The sequence below is a fragment of the Hemitrygon akajei genome, chromosome 6 (assembly GCF_048418815.1).
Source record: "Hemitrygon akajei chromosome 6, sHemAka1.3, whole genome shotgun sequence".
Classification (NCBI taxonomy): Eukaryota; Metazoa; Chordata; class Chondrichthyes; order Myliobatiformes; family Dasyatidae; genus Hemitrygon; species Hemitrygon akajei.
The window spans coordinates 79369816-79389862 of record NC_133129.1 but is presented as its reverse complement, the minus strand read 5'-3'; the positions used below and the strand labels follow the sequence as shown (position 1 = coordinate 79389862).

Sequence of the window (20047 nt, the reverse complement as noted above, 5' to 3'; positions counted from 1 at the left end):
AGTTATTTGTTCAGTAAAAGAAATCAATCAGGATGGCTGCAAATTTAAACTATCAATGAAAAAGCTTAATTAAACATGAATATTAACCAGGCACCTACTGCAGGGAAACAGCACAGTACAAGCCTAATACTTGGCAGTATAAAGTTTGATGTAACTTCAAAAATCAGGTGAAGTCTACATGCTAAACTTGATGCTCCTAGTTTTCCTAGTCATCTGTTGTATTTCTGTGGTGCTTTCTCATGTGCAATTCCAGTAAAACTTCATTAGAGCAGTGTTTCTCCACCTTTTTTTTAACCCCAACACCCCCACAAAGCACTTTCACACTTGCCAATGCCCCCTAAAGCACCTTCATACTTGCCAACACTCCTCTAAAGCACTTTCATACCTGCCAACGCCCCTCTTAGGCACAATATACTTTCCATAGTGGAAAAACATGTCTACCATATACCAACATGAGAAAAACGGTTCTGCTTCAAACCTAGCTAACATAGTACCCGTGTGCTGTACAGCAGCTTCAATATCAATGTGATTGTTGAGCTTGATGGTATTTTAGCAAGAGCTGAAATATCTGGTTCAAGTTGTGACAGCAAAAGCCTTAAGTCCCCACATGTAACAATGTCCAAGTGGTTTCTGTTTTTCGTGAGTATGTGGTTCACTGCACTGAAGCCTCTTTCAACAAGGTAGGAGGATGGAAATGCAATGAAGAGCAGTTTGACTCTTCTCCAAAAACCAGGAAACTTCGTATGACAAGGTAGCCATGTATTAAGAAAGCGGCATTTTTGAAAATAAAAACACAAAATGCTGGCAGAACTCAGCAGGCCAGACAGCATCTATGGGAGGAGGCATTTCGCCAAGGAAGATTGCTCTTATTCGGAGGAAAGGTGTTTCATTAATCTGCATTATTGGCTGACTGCTAAATTGATTCTTGGCAAATTCTTTGGTCCAATGTTTTGACGCTGTTACTTACTTAAAACAAACTTGATACAAATATGTTGAATGTTCCATTATGAAAATATTGAGCATTTAATTTTTAGTCTTAAATTACTTTATCGCCATTATTTTTATCTTCTGTTAAACAGCACAATATCCCAAGCAAAAATAAATGAATTGAACTGGAGATTATGAAAGGTCAGCAGATTTTTTTTGGTAAAACATTTGGGATAAAAGTGGCATATTGTGTAAAGTAATGGCAAAAATTAGTTTCTGACCTTGCAGCATTTTGCACATTTAAAAATAATTCTTGAAAGATCGCTGATATCTTTATTAAAGTGGCGACACTGATATCTGAAGTCTGACTATTTGTAACCTCTTGATTCTAGCTTTTGACTGCCTGGAATTCTCTAAATTCGTTTACAGCAGTGATAAACAGAGAAGGTTATCAACACAGTACACATTCCTCTTTCTGATGAGGTTTAGAATGACTCGCCCAAAAAGGATCTAAAGAAACCTCACAAGTTCACTGATGCTCTCTAGCTGAGATAAAGGGAATTGCCCTTACCTTTGAGTGGAGACTAGCAGACAGATATGTGCAAGAATTGAAGAATTCCTGAAGTGTCAGGGAATGATATTCTGTATTCAGATTTAGCACTCTGGGCTCCCTCTGTAAATCCAGATCACTGCATAGAGCCCAAGAGTTATGCTCCCTGCATGTGTCTCCAGTCGACAGCCATAACACAAAACCACTCATCATCATTGCTCCAAACAGAGCAGCAACATTATTAGAGCCATGGAGACACTTAAAAGCACTACCAGGGTCCTCAAGTTCAGATTCTGGTGGGTCCTATAATTAAGAAAGAGGGTTGAATTATTTTTTTCCATAATGTGGACATCAGGGCTTAGATCTTTTAGTGGAAGAGGAGCAGCATGTTGACAGGTAACAACAATGCGAGTTCTCCAGATAACTATCAATGGCTGATGAGGGAGAATAACAAACAGGTTAAAACATTTTCGCAGTGATAGATCAAGAATTCTTGTTACTGCAGCATACAATGTAAGAGCTCAGTGAAGAATGGCAAGTAGTACTCTCATGTAGCAAAGATGCAATGTTGAATTTCTGGCCGAGTCTGGGGTTATCTTTGAAGCATTTCCTTTGTCCACCAGGGGCTCGCCGACTTTCCTTCAACTAAAAGTTGAGAGTCTACTTGACACTGCCACCCAACAAGCTCGCTTGGGGAAAGCCCTTCAATGAGAATACCCGGAGGACATAGAACACTGGGCTCTGGGTAATTCCACCATCCTCAACACTAAGTATACTGCAGATGCTGTGGTCAAATCAACACATACAAACAAGCTGGATGAACTCAGCAGGTCGGGCAGCATCCATGGAAACGAGTAGTCAACGTTTCTGGCCGAGTAAGGAATTCTTCAATCCGATAAGTGCAAGTTCAACATCTGTCCCTATACCTCCTCTCTTACCACCATTCAGGGCCCCAAACAGTCCTTCCAGGTGAGACAACACTTCACTTGAGAGTCTGTTGGGGTAATCTATTGCATCCGGTGCTCCCGGTGCGGCCTCCTCTACACCGGCAAGACACGACGCAGATTGGGGGACCGCTTCGTCGAGCACCACAACAACAGACAGGATCTCCTGGTTGTCACCCACTTTAACTCTGCTTCAGGTTCCCATTTGGATATGTCCACACACGGCCTCCTCTACTGCCATGATGAGGCCAAACTCAGGTTGGAGGAGCAATACCTCATATACTGTCTGGGTAGTCTCCAGCCCCTTGGTATGAACCTCGAATTCTCCAACTTCCAGTAATTCTGTCCCTCTCCCTTCCCCCATCCCACTTTCACTCTGTCTCCTCTTCTAGCTGCCTATCATCTCTCTCATGATTCTGCCTTCTTCTACTACCCATAGTGCTTTCACCTTAGATTCCTTCTTCACCTTCCCTGCCTATCCCCCCATTGCTTCCCCTCCCCCACCCCTTGATCTTTCCTCTGATTGGTTTTCCATCCTCCCCCCACCTTCTTTATGGGGCCCCTGCCCCCTCCTTCTTCAGTCCTGACGAAGGGTCTTGGCCTGAAATGTTGACTGCTCGTTTCCACGGATGCTGGCCGACCTGCTGAGTTCATCCAGCTTGTTTGTATGTTTTGATTCCACCATCCTCAATACCTGCAAAAACATCCTTAGGTACAAGTCCAGAAAACATCAGTTTTGGTTTGGTGATAACGATATGGAAATAGAACAACTCATCTCTAAGAAAAAGAGAGCCTTTTGTAACTGGCAGAATGTCATTGGCAGCAAGGCCAAAAGAGAAGTATACTCCAGAGCCAAGGCAAATATCCAGCACAGGGTGAGGGCGCAAATGAATTCTTGGTGGACTGAGAAATCCCTAGAAATTCAGAGACCACAGACTGTGGGGAAATAAAAGATTTTTTCTGAGTCTATGGTCCAGGTTACTTGGATTAGGCCTTCTGTGCTCAAAGGACAGGAAGAACTGCTAAAGGATCAGAAGAATATCAACTATCAATGGTGAGAGCACTTTGAAGAGCTTCCTAACCTTGACAGCACTGCTGAACCACAGATTACTAAGCAAATCCTCTAGAGACCTGTGAGAGAAGACATGGGGGAGCTTTCCAGCATGAAAGAGGCCCATAATGCCTTTAGGAGCCTGAAAAGCAAAAAAAAAAAGCCACTGATCTTGACAGTATCCCAGCAAACATCCTCAAGGAAAGTGAACCAGCATGCCCGCACCACATCTTTGTCCTGCTCCTGAAGGTCTGGGAAGAAGAACAACTACCCTCAGAGCTCATCTTAAATGTGTGTCCTAGTACAAGTCTTTCTGAGCTGGGAAAGAAGATACCCACTGTCTATCTATGCTTCTCATAGTTTTACATATTTCTATCCGGTCTCTGGTATTCCAGAGAACACAACCCAGGTTTGTCCAACCTCTCCTTAGAGCACATGCCATCTAATCCAAGCAGTATCCCGGTAAATGTCTTTCCAAAGCCTTCATATCCTTCTTATAATGGGATGACCTGCAGCTATTTCAGCTGCAGACTCTCTGGCGTACCTCCTATCATTTGCCTCAAAACCAATGCATCCAGCGTTAACTTGAGAGGCTCTGAATTGTTTCATGTATTCACCTGCATGCGGTAATGGCTACAGTTCATAGGTAACTAATGCATTCACCTGTGAAGTGGGGTCCTTTGCAATATTGCAAATACTTCTATGAAACAATGGACAGATTAATAAATAAAAGTGTACTCAGTTACAAATTTCTTCCATTGTTTTATTCCATCTTCTTTCCAGCCCTTCCTGCTCACTATGTTATTCTTCACATAAATGCAAATTATCACCCATGATCATCCATGAAGTGGTTTGTTTATGACCAGAATATGTACTCTTCATCCAACCTGACTAATGAGAATTTGCTTCATTAGTATTACTGAAAGCATTTATGTCAATATGGCAAAGCTTTTGTGTAGCGTTCACCAATAAAGGCGCTACTTCCAAGCATTAATTTGCTTGTATGTCAGTGGATGGACATGCTGTTGTACCTGGAGAGCACTGTTTGCTGCCATGAACTCTTGCTGTTTCTTTAGGCTTTCATCCATGGATTTAGACATAAAAAAGCCCATACTGGACCTGTAAACAAAACAGCAAACAAAAGAATTTATATGCCATGTATTCACTTATTCATTCCAAAACGATAAATTGTCATTATGCAGCAAAATAAGTGATATTTTATGTTTTATAAAAGAACGTGCTCCATTTCTCACCTGTATTAAGGGCACATACTGTATATGTGTGTTTGTATGAATAATATGATGCAAAAGCAATCAAATTTAAATTCTTGCTCTGCTCTAAAGTGGATCTTTCCATAGCTTAATATACAATTTGAAATTATGGAATTCAGGAGATAAGGAGGCAATACCACATACATTTTTATATGAGAACCTGATATCATTGCTGAATTTTTTAAAACATCAGTGTCAGAACGATCTCAGTAACCTGTCGTCCTTTGCAATGTGGTATCCCATGGAGATTCTCAGTCTGACAGAATACGCCAGACTGCACATCATTCTTCTGCCTTTGGCAGTTTTACTTAATTTGTACTCTTCCTGCCTGAGCATGCATCGTCTGTTTAACAAGAAGCCGATGTACAATAGTAATAAAATAGACATAAACATTGCTATCATTCCTAGCATATGAAAGCTAGAAAACCTCTTCTCGAGGGCAATGTTTCAACATAACTAAATCCTGAAGCAGTTGCTCGCTTTTATTTAGCAAAATACAACCAGGGATTCCAATTAGTGAATATCTGGAGGTAGTCAACTGCTTAGTTAGGCCCAAGCATTTGAACTAAATCCATCAGTACAAGTAAAATTTCTAACAAACTCAGTGACCTCAATGTTGTGTGGGGTAAAAAAAAAAATTCCATCATAGTTAACACTGGAAGTATCACAATGTAGGAGTCTGTGAGTGCAATTGGTCAGCTTCATCGCCAGCTACTACGTTACTAGCAATCTGATGAATTTACACAGTAAGGATGGTTTCTACAGGCATCCAACACGACAAAATTCCCGCCGCTGCCTGTAACAAGTTTGTATGTTATCCCCTTGACTGAGAGGGTTTCCTCCCACAATCCAAAGATGTACTGGTTGGCAAGTTAATTGGTCATTGTAAAAATTGTCCCTTGATTAGGCTAGGGTTAAATTGGGGGTTATTGGGCAGCACCGTTCAAAGGGCTGGAAGGGTTCTCTAGCCTGCTGAGTTCCTCCAGCTGTGTGTGTGTGTATGTTGCTTGGATTTCACCCTCTGCAGATTTTCTTGTGCTTGTATGTGTCTTAATTATCTTTTATTCATCTGCTTAGACAGTTACTCAGGACTAATAATGCCTTTTATAATGACTTGGAAATAAATAAATTTGAAATAACAAAACTCAACGGATGTGAAAGTTTGCAGATACCTTCCAACAATTAATTTTGCCTCTGAATGAACTAACACCTAGCACAAATTCCTTTTTCCAGGTAAGCATTTGCCTTTGCTATAAGTCTCCCTCTTGTGGCAGAATTTACAATGTTGTGAAGAGAACAGCAAAAATCCTCACTATCTGGTTTCCGGTCAAGCACACGGTTACCAGAAGAGAAGAATGTCCTGGGAAGCTCGGAGATTTGTAAAAGCTAAGACCATTTGCTAAGGAAGTATTTGATTAAAGCAAAAGATCTTAACAAATTTCTTATACTTTTGTTTCTTATACTCTAATCAGTAAGCTAGTCCTTTGGCAGGAATCAGTGTGTTACATTTGCGGCACAATTGCAAAAATCTCTGACGTGATGAGGTGCTTCTTGATAAATGGCACATGCCCAGGACAATGCAGACAAATGTAAACTGGGTCAGAAAAAAATGATATAACATAATTAGCAATAAAATACCAGTGACAACTAATTAATGTCAGCAGGATCTTGATCATCCTCTGCTGATGGATTGTCCCATTTACCCTTGGAAAAGGAAATACTGGACAATTTATATAAAAAAGGACATTCCTCTTGATCTATTCTCCCTAATACAAAATGAAAATCTCCCTCTTATGGCAGTGATGATCCAAAGGCAAGCTAGAAAAGAACCTACACCATCTCAGGTTTAACAGCAACCCAAAATGGCTGGAATGTGCAGCAGAAATTCCAGTTCCCCCATTTTTACCAGCACTGGGATGAACTTGCCCTTGACGGAGGTCACTTTATGAGAGGAATACGAGTTGCACCACCCAATCTGAGAGCTAAAGTGTTGGATGAGCTACATGCCAATCATCCAAATGTGGTTAAATGGAAGTGTTGGCTCGGAGCTTTGTCTGGTGGCCTGTGATAGATCAGCAGCTTGCCATACATTGCTTGGGATGCCAACATGTCCAGAAGATGCCAAGTGCAGCACCTCTCCATCCCTGGGATGGCCTGCATTGCCCTGGCAGAGGATTCGTGTGGATTTTGTTGCACCATTCAAGGGCACAAATTTCTTGGTAGTAGTAGATACAGCTACAAAATGGCCAGAAGTGTTCCCAATAGCCTCCACTACAGCCTTGCACACTGTTGATGCAATGGGAAGCCTCTTTGCAAGGACTGGTGTTCCAGAACACTTAGTTAGTGATAATGTACCTCAGGTTGGTATGGAACAATTTCAGTAATTCCTGAAAATGAATGGAATAAGACATATTCCATCTGCGCTTGATGGAAAGGTTTGTCCAGAGACTAAAGAACGCAATACAAGCATTATCAGCAGAACACACTATACTAACACTGAACCAGAAGCTCACCAATTTCCTTCTTGCATATTGTAATGCAGCACACTCCCCGACCAACAACTCACCAGCTATGATGTTCCTAGGTCATCCCTTGTGGTCACGCTTTGATCTCCTCAAACCCAATCTCAAAAGAAGTGTGCAAGACAAACAAATCGAGGGTTCATGAAACAAGGAGGTGATCAAAAGTGGGTATTTGGAAAGATCAAGAACAAAACTGCACCACTCTCTAACACAGTGGAGATTGAATCTGATATCATCTGGAGTGACACGTCGATCAGCTGAGGAGCACTGTCAATTGTCGGAGAGGAAAGGTGGCTACCATTGTTAGAATCACTTCCTGCACCCTCAGAGTAAACTCCAACAACCAGCACAAAGGAGGCCCTAGAACGTAAGATTGTTTCACAGCCACAAGTCTCACCTGTCAAACAGAGCGATTCCTCCTTGTCAGGAAAGACATTATCCCACAAAAGTAAGAAAGCTCCCACAGCAATCAAATCTTTAGGCCTGAATGGGGCAATTTTAAATTTACTACGCTGTGGATGTCTGTATATTATATTTGCATTATGTAGTATATGGTGTATGTACACAAACAGAAGAAACTCTGCAGATGCTGAAATCCAAAGCAACACACACAAAATGCTAAAGGAACTCAACAGGACGGGCAGCATCGATAGAAAAGAGTAAACAGTAAGTATTTTGGGCCTTCTTCAGGACTGGGAAGGAAGGGGAGAAGTCATTGTAAGAAGATTGGGGGAGGGGAGGTAGTAATACAAGGTGGCAGGTGATAGGTGAAACCAGGGGAGGGGGGGAGGGGTGAAGTAAAGAGCTGGAAAGCTGATTGGTGAAAGAGAGAAAAGACTGGAGGAGGGGGAATCTGATAGGAGAAGATAAATGGAAGGGAATGGGGCACCAGGGAAATGATGGCCAGGTAATGTGAGAGAGGGAAAAAGGAAAGGGGAATGGTGAAAGGGGCAAGGGGGGTATGTCAAGTTATAAAACCACATAGGGAATACTGTGTGCTCTTCTGGTCATCCTACCACAGGAAGGATGCCATTGAACTAGAGAGGGGGCAAATAAAGATTTCACAAGGAGGTTAGTGGGCCTAGAGCACTGGGGTTATAAACAGCGATTGGATAGGCTGAGTCTAGGAGGTCAAGGAGTGGCTTAACAGAGCTTTACAATATGATGAACTCAGTGGCCACTTTATTAGGTACCTCCTAATAAAGGACTGGGACCCAGTCTGGTCTTCTGTTGCTGTAACCCATCAGTGTGTTGTGCATTCAGTGATGCTCTTCTGCACACCACTGTTGTAACGCACGTTTACTTGAGTTTCTGTCACCTTCTTGTCAGTTTGAAACATTCCGATCGTTCTCCTGTGCCTTCTCTCATTAACAAGGCCTATTTGCCCGCAAGATTGTTGCTCACTGGATGTTTTTATTCACACCATTCTTTGAAATCTCTAGTCTTTTGTGTGTGAAAATCCCCAGAGATCAGCAGTTTCTGAGATACTCAAAGCACCCCGTCTGGCACAACAACCATTCCACGGTCAAAATCACTGAGATCACATTTCTTCCCCATACTCATGTTTGTCTGAACAACTGAACCTCTTATACTACTTCTTTGTCTTCTTGTAAAGTTTAACAGCAGTTGTAAACCAAGATGAGGTGCATTGCCACTACCTACAGAGTTGGGAGTGTGAAACAAAGTGACAGGGAGTATAACCACTAAACACCTCCCTCCCCAAAAACAAACCTCAAATAATATCATAAAGTCTAAAGCATTTCAAAAAGTCAAATACCAAATCACGACAGTGATATCCTAACAAACTCTCCATGTTAAACTGTGGCTATCCCAAAGCAGCAAGACTGTACCAGTGAACCACGGCAATGTTCTGTGGGCTTATGTGCAATATTTTCAAAAATATCTCTTTAGAATTACTCTCACTGAAATCTGCATCACTGAAATTTCCCTCTAAGCAATGTACTTTTAATCAAATCAATTATCTACTGATTTCACAATCACAGTTGAAAATCATCAGGGACCCCAACCACCCAGGCCATGCTCTCTTCTCACTGCTGCCATCAGGAAGAAGCACAGGAGCCTCAGGACTCACACCACCAGGTTCAGCAACAGTTATTACCCCTCAACCATCAGGCCAAAGGGGACAACTTCACTTAATTTCACTTGCCCCTTCATAGAAATGTTCCCACAACCTATGGACTCATTTTCAAGGACTCTTCATCTCATGTTCTCGATAGTAATTGCTTATTTTTTTTATTATTATTTCTTTCTTTTTGTATTTGCACAATTTGTTGCCTTTTGCACATTGGTTGAATGCCCAAGTTAGTGTGGTCTTTCATGGATGTTACTCCATTATGGTTTTATTGAGTATGCCCATAAGAAAATGAATCTCAGGGTTATACATGGTGATGTACATATACTCTGATAATAAATCTACTTTGAAGACCACAATTTAGAAATTAGATGTTTCCTTTGCATCACATACGAACTGCAATCAAATATATGCTGCACCAATTCTTGACAAGTGCACTCCCTGCAAGTGCCAGTATCATGCTTATTAATTCTGAACAAGGAATGATATAGATTAATATTTCCAATACATAAACTTACAAGTACTTCCCTCTTGCTATACTCATCTCCCAGTTGTGTTCCCAGCAGCCTCTGAATTTTATATAAATGCAGTCAGTTTAAAAATCAGTTTAAAAATCAGTTTAAAAATCAAATCATATGAAAATATTGAATAAAAGGTCGCCAGATTTCTTCAATTTTAAAGGGTGTATCCAATGTCCGACTCCTTATTTTCACTAGACTTAAACAGGACATGATAGAGGAAAGCCAATAAAAGGCAGTAGGAGGGTTAGGGTCATTCCATAATTTTTAATTATTGCTTTCATCTTCCCCTTATGCAAAGGTACTAATACATTTATATCCTTCATTTGAAGTGACTGCTTTGCAAGAATGTCTGCAACGTCATTTCCTTCAACCCCAACTGGGTCAGGAACTCATGAAATGCATACAAATACATTCCCTGCAGCGTCAACAGATATCATCCAATCTCATGAAGGAGGTCTGGGCTACAATTTGAAATACCCATCTTAATACCTGTGTCAAGACCAAGAACGAATCAGAGCACGAAAGTACATAATCACAGCAAACTTATCCGCCCCTTTTCCAAGGCTAAAACGATAGCAACCATCTCAAAGGTGAATACTGATACTTTGATAATCTTTTCTTAATAGTCACCTGAAACATTGGAATACAAACAGAAACACCTGAATGACCTGTCGCTGGATCTTTTGAACCATCTGTGTAGATAAGCAAGAATCCATAATATCTGCCTTGTATATATTACTGAACTTCCGGTGCCACTGACCATCATTCACTCATCTTGATTTTTTCCTGAAGGCCCAAATCAGCCACAGGAAAATGGAACAACCATGGAGGACTGACAGAAAGGGTACACTGGGACCGTATTCCACATTAAACAACCCAAGATGTTGTGTCCATCCCTTTCCCATCCACCCAACCCTGAGGACCTTATGAATGCAGTTCTCCCAATGCTCTACTGATGATGATAATGATGGCATCTGTTAGTCTCGTGAGACCATGGATCTGCGCCTGGAAAACTTTGCTTCAGTCCTCTCTGGGGTGCAGGCCTGGGCAGGGTTGTAAGGAAGACCGGCAGTTGCCCATGCAGCGAGTCTCCCCTCTCCACGCCACTGATGTTGTCCAAGGGAAGGGCAAGAGCCAATACAGCTTCGCACCAGTGACATTGTAGGAGTTGCCAGACCGAGGTTGAAGGCATCGTCGGACTGCCTTAGGGATTCCAGCTCCGGATTTGTCCTCAGGGTTTACTCCTGAAGCCATTCCCGTGAGTGGGTATAGCTGCAAGGCAGTGGAGGTTTGAACTCAGGGTTTTCCCTCTCTTAGATGGACTGCCTTTCCAAGCTGGACTCCATCTACCCAAAGCACTGGTTTTAAGGCGCCAGGACCTGCCTTTGCTCCTTCTCGTGTCAGTAGAAGCAGTTCTGCCAGGCTTAAAGGCTAAGCCACACGAGAGGGCCAGGAGTTGAACTTGGTTGTCAGAGGGTATTTGAGGCGCATACCGTGAAGAGCACTTTTAGATAGTGGGAGCTTGTCCCCACTACCACTCCTCGGCTTGACAACCTTGGAACCAATGCTCTACTAATGTTGCCAATATTGAATGAACAACTTTATGTCATCTTATGTTAATCCAATAAACCATTGCTAACTGTAACCCATGTAGATGTAAAGGTACTTCACCCATTTCTACCAGCAATGCCAAAATTGGGGATGACTTAATAGCACCACAACGTGACCTCAATATCTGAACTTTATCTTGGGGTGAATAGATTGGTATACAGCTAATTTTCCACTACTTTCCACAAAATAAAAAAAAGTCCTGTTATAACCATACATGGCATTGTCTTACATACATGTGAAGTTAGTGAAATAGGTCTATAACTGGAAGGATCTGTATGATCCTTAACAGATTTCAAATAGGGATAACAGCTGGTAATTTCCAAGAAGCAGGAAGTCACCCGTATTGTATTAAAGAATTTCAAAACCAATGTAAGCTTTGAATCCAACAACCGTGTAAACATATTATAACAAATATCATCTTTCCCAGGTGATGGCTGACCAGCTGAACCCTTTTAAGTTCAGACAATGTAAATTCAACATCCAAGCAGGAAATTAACCATTCTTTTTTCTCAGCAATCTGAGGATTGCTTCCAAACCTGCTTCTCTACAAGACTTCTCTTCTTTACTTAAATTGGCTGAACTACGTACACTGACATGATTGTGGTAATAATTCAGCTTTTTCCAGAGTCAGTAACAGCAACTTTCTCCCTACCATACAAAATGGATCAAGTTTTCTAACTCGCCAATTTTCTGTATCAAATCCCAAACTTCCCCAATCTGGATCTCTTTCCTAATACTATCACAGTACGTTCTCCAATACATTCTCTTTGCCCTTCTCACTACCTTTATAACAGAAGTGTATATTATATTTTATATTGTATGAAATATCAATAGGAGTAACACTTCCTAACCTTCCTAAGATATTTATTTTACAGCTTTTACATTCATCCATCCACATGAGAACAGCTCTACTTTTATTAACTTCCAACGATCTGTGAATTGATTCCTTAGCTACTGAGTACAGAGCACAAGGTATTTTTACTCAATATCCTCTAGAACCAAATGATCAGAAAACCTACTTTTACATAAATCATTAAACATATCCTAACTTGTCTTTTTAAAATTCCATCTGGGGATATGAGAACATTTCCTCTGATACACATATCTTGTACATATAATGGGAAAATTTGGGAAATGTACACTTTCCACGTTGGTAGGAGTACAAGGACAAATCTATTTAACAACATTGTTTCTGCTGTAGACTGGTATCTGAGGATATAGGAAGCAGAAACAATGTTGTTAAATAGATTTGTCCTTGTACTCCTACCATCATTCAAGCACACTAAGCAATTTTCATCCAGAAAGTTTTTGACCACCATCCCATTAATTTTTTTGTACTGCAAACCCACATAGTACTATGAGCATTAAAATCCCCACACCATATAACCTTATCTTTCCTATTTCCAGCCACGCTTACCAATATATCAGGTGTAAACCTTTCACAAGGTTACAAAAATGTATTATGTGTATTTTATTATTCTATTCCTAAATTCCAACTACAATTGAATAATAAAAAGTCAAAGATAGTCAATTCTCCTTCATTACCCATTTACTGATCGCATCTTATATCAACATAACCTCATATCTTAAAATTTAGACAAGATTTCAACTAGGTTTCTTGAACGCATAGAACATCAAGTTTATCTGGTAAATCTTAAATAAATTTATTAAACTGCTGACCATTAGCTAACAGGTTTCTAACATTCCATTGTTGGATTACAAAAATAATTAACAACCCTCCCTTGATGTCTGAACATTATTTACATTTTTATTTATCTATTGAGATACAGTGCGGAGTAGGCCCTTCTGGCCCTTTGAGCCTCGCCACCCAACAATCCCCCAATTTAATCCTGCCTAATTATGGGACATTTTACAATGACCAATTAACCTACCAACCAGTACGTCTTTATACTACAGGAGGAAGCTGGAGGACCCGGGCGAAACCCAAGCGATCTTGGGGAGGACGTACAAACTCTTTTCAGGCATTGATGGGAATTGAACCAGGTTGTTGGTACTGTAAAGCATTGTGCTAACCACTACAGTCTTTAAATGAATCCTAGCTAGCAACTTTCTTCCAACAATTTTAAGAAGATATCTGGTCTCACTCCACCACAAAATCCTTTTAAATGTATAGCATGTTTCCCCTGACAAAATTATTTTAAAACTTGATCTATGGATACATCTAGAGGCATCCTTGTGATTACTCCCCCAAGCCTGACATTCAATACAATTCCTCAGTGTTACTTTCCTTCCTCCCACAACTTTTAACTGCAAAGCTTTCTCACATTACTTACTATCTTCACAAAACACTGTCCCGTCTCTTAATGGTTTTGCACCCACAATATCCTTCAATACTTTCTTTTAAGTCCTTAGCTAATGTAATCAGATTGATATCAGAAACAGGTTCACATTCAAAGCTCAAGAAAACATTAAACTCTTCCTTCCTTCTTTTATTTAAATCCTGTCTACTGCTTTCATCACTAGACGACAAGCCACTACAAACCTCAATCGGACACTTTTTTTTCCCTGTTTCCCAGAAACCTGCCATTCACCTTCCTTCGTACAATTCCTGTCACCCAATACCACCTCCCATTTGCAACTTCTGTCCTCTCCATCACTTCCTGCCAACTTCTTTTCCCCCCACCCCCAATCTAAGAAAAACTCCCAACAGTAGGCTCCAACCCCAACCCAGTTCAGGAACTTCTCGGACCAATGTCCAGCACCTGAAGCCAAATGAAGCTCTTGATCATATCTGCATGTTTTTATGCATCGAGTTTCAACCACATAATTGGCTAATCAGATACAGTATTTACATTCACAAGCAAGAGTACATGTGTACCTAATAAATTGGCCACTGAGTGTATAAGATAAATTGTGAAAGTCTCTTCTCTGTGGTAGAGGAGTCCAAAGCGAGGGCATATGTTTAAGAAAGGGGGGGGGAGATTTAAACAGCAACTGAGAAGCAACTTCAGTGGTGAGTATATGGAATGAGCCACCAGAAGAAGTAGAGGAGGATACAATGAGGCATTTGGACAGGTACAAACATAGGGCAAGTTTAGAAGGACAAAGGACAAAGTTTAGAAGGGCATTTTCTGCCAAATACAGGAAAATAGCTCAGTTAGGCAACTTGGTCAGCATGTCTGAGTTGGACGGAAAGGCCTGTTTCTGTGCCGTATGGCTTAATGAACAGCCACTGTCTCCCGACTCCAGCCTTCCCTCCTCCCCACTGATCCTATCAGCTCATCACCTAGTTCCACCTGTCACCTACCAGCTCTGCCTCATCTCTTCTCTTTTATACTGGTCAATTTCCTTCTACACTTTCAGAGCTATTTCAGAGTCTAGACCAGGGTTTCACAACCGCGGTTTCGTAAGAGATGGTGATTTTAAAAAATAAACATCGTTTTATGAACTTCATGAGATGCTAGCACTCACAGTGGTGAGCAGTGACCGAGCAGACCTGTTAGCAATCTGGCTAGGGGTCTCTCAGCCCAGTGTGGCACTGCGCAGTAGGACCGTGTTTATTTGGTTGAGTCCATTCTCAGTTTTAGACATGAGAAATGGGTGGCTGTTGATAATCGGTCAGCGCTGTGCTGCATGGAGGGGAGGATGGTAGGCTGATGCGGAGCATGAAGTGTGTTTTGTAAGCATTGAACAGATTCACCAATTTTTAACCCCTGTGTTTTAGACATGTTTGATGGTCCAGTGTGGCTGCTTTTGAATTACAATCTTCTGAGTCATTTCACTGCACTAGTGTAACAACGGACACAAAAAAGCCTGTCTTTACAATGAAAGCTAACTATCAATGGGTTTTACGCATAGATTGGTGATCCAAGTTGTCCTATTCCATTGGGTCCAGTCTGTGACAAACAACTTACAGTGCAGCAACAGCTGCACAAATTTGAAAAGACACAACTACAAATCACAGCCAAATGACTCATAGAAGCGCTGATTATTTTAAATGGCTATTGGAATCTCAAAACAAAGATTAAAGTTTTTGTGAATCAAGTCACTGTCAGTAAAAAGAGCCAGGAAACAAGTTACTTAGTAACAAAACTTATTACCCAGAAAAGGAAAAGTCACACAGTTGGTGAGAAGCTAATAATGCCAGCATGTAAAATTCTAGTGGATAAAATGCTAGGAGAAGATGCAGTACGGGAGATGGAAAAGGTTTCACACTCAATGATAATGGTTGGTTCTTTGCTTGAGAAGATCAGGAGGGAAGAGTCCTCAGGAGTGATGGCAAGATCGTTGGTGACTGTAGAGGCTAATTCTGGATCTGCAGACTCTGGAGCAGTAGGGACACGGGAACAGCTGGGAAGTGGGCACTTAAGTAGTAAGATCCTTCCTGCTTCTCTTCAGCAGTCTCTGTCACAGATGTCCATGCTGAGCTGCCTCAGCAGTGATGTGGCTTCAGTGCTTGGAAGTTGAGCCTTCTCCAGGACCTCCTTGTTGGAGACGTGATCCTGCCAGCTGATACACATGACTAAGTGGAGGCAGCGTTGATAGAAGTGCTTGAGCAACTGGATTTGCTTGCGGTACAAGACCCCGGCCTTGGAGACATACAGCAGTGTTGTGACGATGGCAACTCTGTACACCTGGATTTTTGTGGACAGGAGCAGCTGGTGGTTCTTCCACATGTTTCTGGAGCTGCCTGAAGGCACTGTTGGCTCTGTCGACCGTCAATGTCCCTTACTACCTTAGCATCATTCGAGATGATGCTGCCCAGGTAGAACTGCTCAACTGCAGTGCGAAGGTGGTTGTCAATGATGATCCAAGGTGAGTTGTAAATGCCACAAGGGGGCTTCAAATGGAGGGTCATTGTTTTCTTCAGACTGATCGTTAACACAAAAGCCCTTGCACCCTTGGCAAACTGACTGCAGCCTGTAGCGTGTTCTCTGCGTGCATGAGAAAAGCACAGCCATCTGCATATAGTAGCTCAAGAATGGGCTCATGCATGGTTTTCGTTCAGGTGAGAAGGCAGCCACTCTCAAGAAGTACGCTAAGTCGACATATTGATGACATCACATGATGTCATCAAGGTTTTGTGTGGTAAGTTGAAAATTAACTGCTTCTCTATCCAGATTGATGAGTCAACATATTTCACCACAGAATGTCGTGTTGTAGCATTTATAAGATTTACAAATGATGGTGAGCTTCAAGAAAACAGTTTCTGTTGCAAAGAGCTGTCCAAAACAAACAAAGGCCGTGATGTATTTAATACTTTATCTTCATATCTGGAAACAAAAGGTCTGTCTTGGAGGAACTGTGTTGGCATCTGTACAGTTGATGCCCCATCAATGTTTGGTTCCATGAGAGTCTTTGTTTCTCTTGTAAAAGAAAATCCTGATGTCATCACAACACACTGCTTTCTTCACAGAGAGGTGCTGATCCCAAAATCTCTTGGAGATGAAATAAGTTCTGGATGATGCTACAAAAATGATTTAACTTTCTTAAACAAAGACCAGTTCACTCAAGAATGTTTAAAAAAACTGTGAAAACCTGGACAAAGAGCACACCAGTCTCCTGCTGCATACAGAAATCCAGTGGCTTTGCAGAGGAAGACTTCTCAACAAGGTGTTTCAGCTGAAAGTTGAATTGCAGGAGTACGTAGGTCAGATTTTGCTGAGTGCTTTAACGATGAAGACTGTCTGCAGAATCTAGTTTACTTAGCAGACATTTTTTATCATATGAACCAGTTGAAGACTCTAGAGAAAATGTTTTGACTTCCAGTGACAAAATTCTTGGATTTAAAAGGAAACTGAATCTTCGGGAAAATCAAGTTGCAAAAGGAAATCCCGAAATATTTCCACTGCTGCTTGGGCTTGAGAGTGAGGAAAGTCATCCAAAAGTCTTGAGTCTTATTGAAAACCACCTTGAAGAACTGCAAAACAAAACTGAACAGTATTTTTCCTCCCTTTCAACACAAGTGTTTGACTGGGTGAAGGGCCCTTTCTCTGAATCTTCTGCTCAGCCCAAGAACTTGACTTTCAGAGAAGAGGAAGAACTTTGGGAGCTGCAGTCATTAAAGATGAGATTTACTGACCTGCCCCTGGTCAAGTTCTGGATTTCTGCGAAAGAAGAGTACCCTGCCATTCATAAGAAAGCAATGAACATTTTGCTGCAGTTTTCAACTTCTTACATGTGTGAACAGGCTTTTTTTTTTGTTTAACAAGCATCAAGAGCAAGGAAAGAGATGGACTAATTTCAATTGAATGTGAGATCCATGTGTTGAGTATTTGTGCAGCAAAAACCAAGCACAGGTTTCACATGCTAGGCCTGTATTTGAGCCCGATCATGTCACTTAGTAAGAAAATGCTTTTTTCAAAGTCTAGTATAAAACTGTGTCTTAGGTTGTATTTTAATTCACATTGCTTTGGCTTATGGTTTTTAGTAACTTTACTATTCAACATTGCCAATAAATTTTCATGTTGTAAATAGCATTAATTAAAATCAATTTACAACCTTTATTTAAATTAAATCTACCAAGCCTGCCTTTAGAAAAATTAAATCCCCTTTTGGTTTAAGCTAGTTATTTAACAAATGTATTCTGTTTGCCTTATCAGTTTTTAAAATTTATGAAAGGGAAAGAAAGATTAATTTCAACGAAGGTAAGCCACCTATGTTTTTTCAAGAAGGGTTGCCTAAAATTCATTCTCTACTCGAAAGAGCATTGACAATTATTTTTGTATTATATATACAATTTACTGATCACGCTAATGTACCGTGAGCTGTAGATATAGTAACATTTTACACAGGGGTTCCCAGAGACCTGAAAATTATTTTCAATAGTTCCTCCACAGCAAAAAAAGGTTGAGGAAGGTTGGTCTAGACCATCCATCTCTCTACGTCTACTGACGCTGCCTGATCCACCGTGTTCCTTCAGCAGTTTGTTCCCTTCCTCCCTTTACGCCAGAGGATTTTTACCATTGACTATCTGTGTCAGCAACAGCTGAATCCGCCAGGGCTGGGAAGACCCAAAACCTAGACAGAAGCTGCAGGCAGGTCACCTTCCTCGCAGGTTGTGAAAGCCGAAAGCCGGAAGTCGGACTGTGGGCGGGTGGGCTTCCTCCATGAGGGATTTACAAACACAGACAACGGCGCACCCAGTGGGCTGCGGTGCATTTAGCGGCCTGAATCAACAGCAGCACCATTTTGCTTCGTCTGTCTGTCCCCCTGGCTTACCGCCCGTGTGTTGGGTGAGGGCATCGGAACTTACCGTGGCTGCGCTGCTCCCGGGTTTTTCGGTGCCCCGCCTTTGCTGTTGCGCAGCGTCACTGATTCCGATCTCCTCGCACTGACACACAACTCGGACCGCTGCCTTTCTCACGGTGAGCCTTCCCAGAACTGCAGCTGCTACTTTAAGTCAGCCGACCAAGAAGAAAATTCTCCGAAAATGAAACATATCTGAATGAATCGCTATCAAAATTGATACCGAAATGATACATATTTCTTGTTTTTGAAAACAGGATAATGTCCCAACTGCAGACCATACTTATTACAACATATACAGCAAGAATCGACTTTTCTCCCTCGCTTTCCCCACCCCGACTAATTTACTGAGGTTGTGGTTGATCTGAATGTACTCTCAAATCCACCGTGACAGACCTAATAAAGCTACTGTTTCACAACTCCAGTGGCCTAGGTAAAGTCCCGACCTCCAGTGCGGGCTGTGTAGCATTTGGACATTCTGACTGTGACGACAGCAGAAAGCCAACTGCCTCTCATTTCTGCTCTGCCATTTAATAAGATTGTCAGATATGCCTGTAATCTCAGTTCCATTTTTTTTCACTTACCACAAATAACTTTTTCCCGCTTGTTTTTCAAATAATCTATCCACGTTTGCCTGAAAAAATATTCAAGACCTTTATCTACTACCACCCTCCAGGGAAGAGAGTTTAAAATAACGTGACCTCAGAGAGAAATCATCAGTCCGAAATGAGTTTAGATTAGAGGAGTGCCCCTCCTCAATTCTAGATTCTCCAGTGTGTAGAGACACCTACACATTCGCTCCATTAAAATCTCGCATGGTTCAATCAAGTTTCCCTCTCTTGTCATTTCTAAGATCCAGCAGATCTTAACCCAACCTTTCCTCATAAAACATGCCGTCCACTTATTACAGGTAGTTGGTAAACTTGTTTACAATGCATTACATGGAAACATTGTTTCCAATGCATTATTTTGAAACATTGTTTCCAATGCATTAAATTCTTGCTTAAATAAGGAGATCAACATTGATAACAGATTTTTTTTAAAAACAGGATATGTTTAAAACAAGGCACAAGTTGCTCCCTTTCAACTTTTGAAATGAATGCATACACCTGAGTGTTTCTTATTTCATTTTCAAAACGAATTCCATTTTGGTTTTTGTTTCCTCCTCACCAAAGAAAATAAATTTACATTTTGCCATTTGTTTGCTATGAGCCAAACTTCGCTCAGTCATTGTGTGCATCCCCTTCCATGTCTGAACTTTACCAGACACACGCAGCACCAGCAAGGACTGAATCAGAATCAGGTTTATTATCACTGACATGTGAGGTGAAATTTGTTATCTTAGCAGC

General features: G+C 41.3%; 1 protein-coding gene across 3 annotated transcripts in view; it reads right to left on the bottom strand.

Annotated features, from left to right (window-relative positions):
• plgrkt (plasminogen receptor, C-terminal lysine transmembrane protein) overlaps positions 1-19301 on the bottom strand; it is a 47659-nt gene extending 28358 nt beyond the window's left edge. Inside the window, exons 1-2 of one of the 3 annotated variants that reach the window (XM_073048661.1) lie at positions 19283-19301; positions 4504-4591 (exon numbers count right to left, since the gene is read on the bottom strand). In XM_073048661.1, coding sequence (XP_072904762.1) covers positions 4504-4584 — 81 coding nt within the window. In that variant the 5' untranslated portion in view covers positions 4585-4591; positions 19283-19301. Of the gene's footprint in view, positions 1-4503; positions 4592-18413; positions 18435-18705; positions 19017-19282 lie in introns of those variants that run through there. The other 2 variants (XM_073048659.1, XM_073048660.1) reach the window with 2 other exon arrangements.
• Positions 19302-20047: the final 746 nt, after the last annotated feature.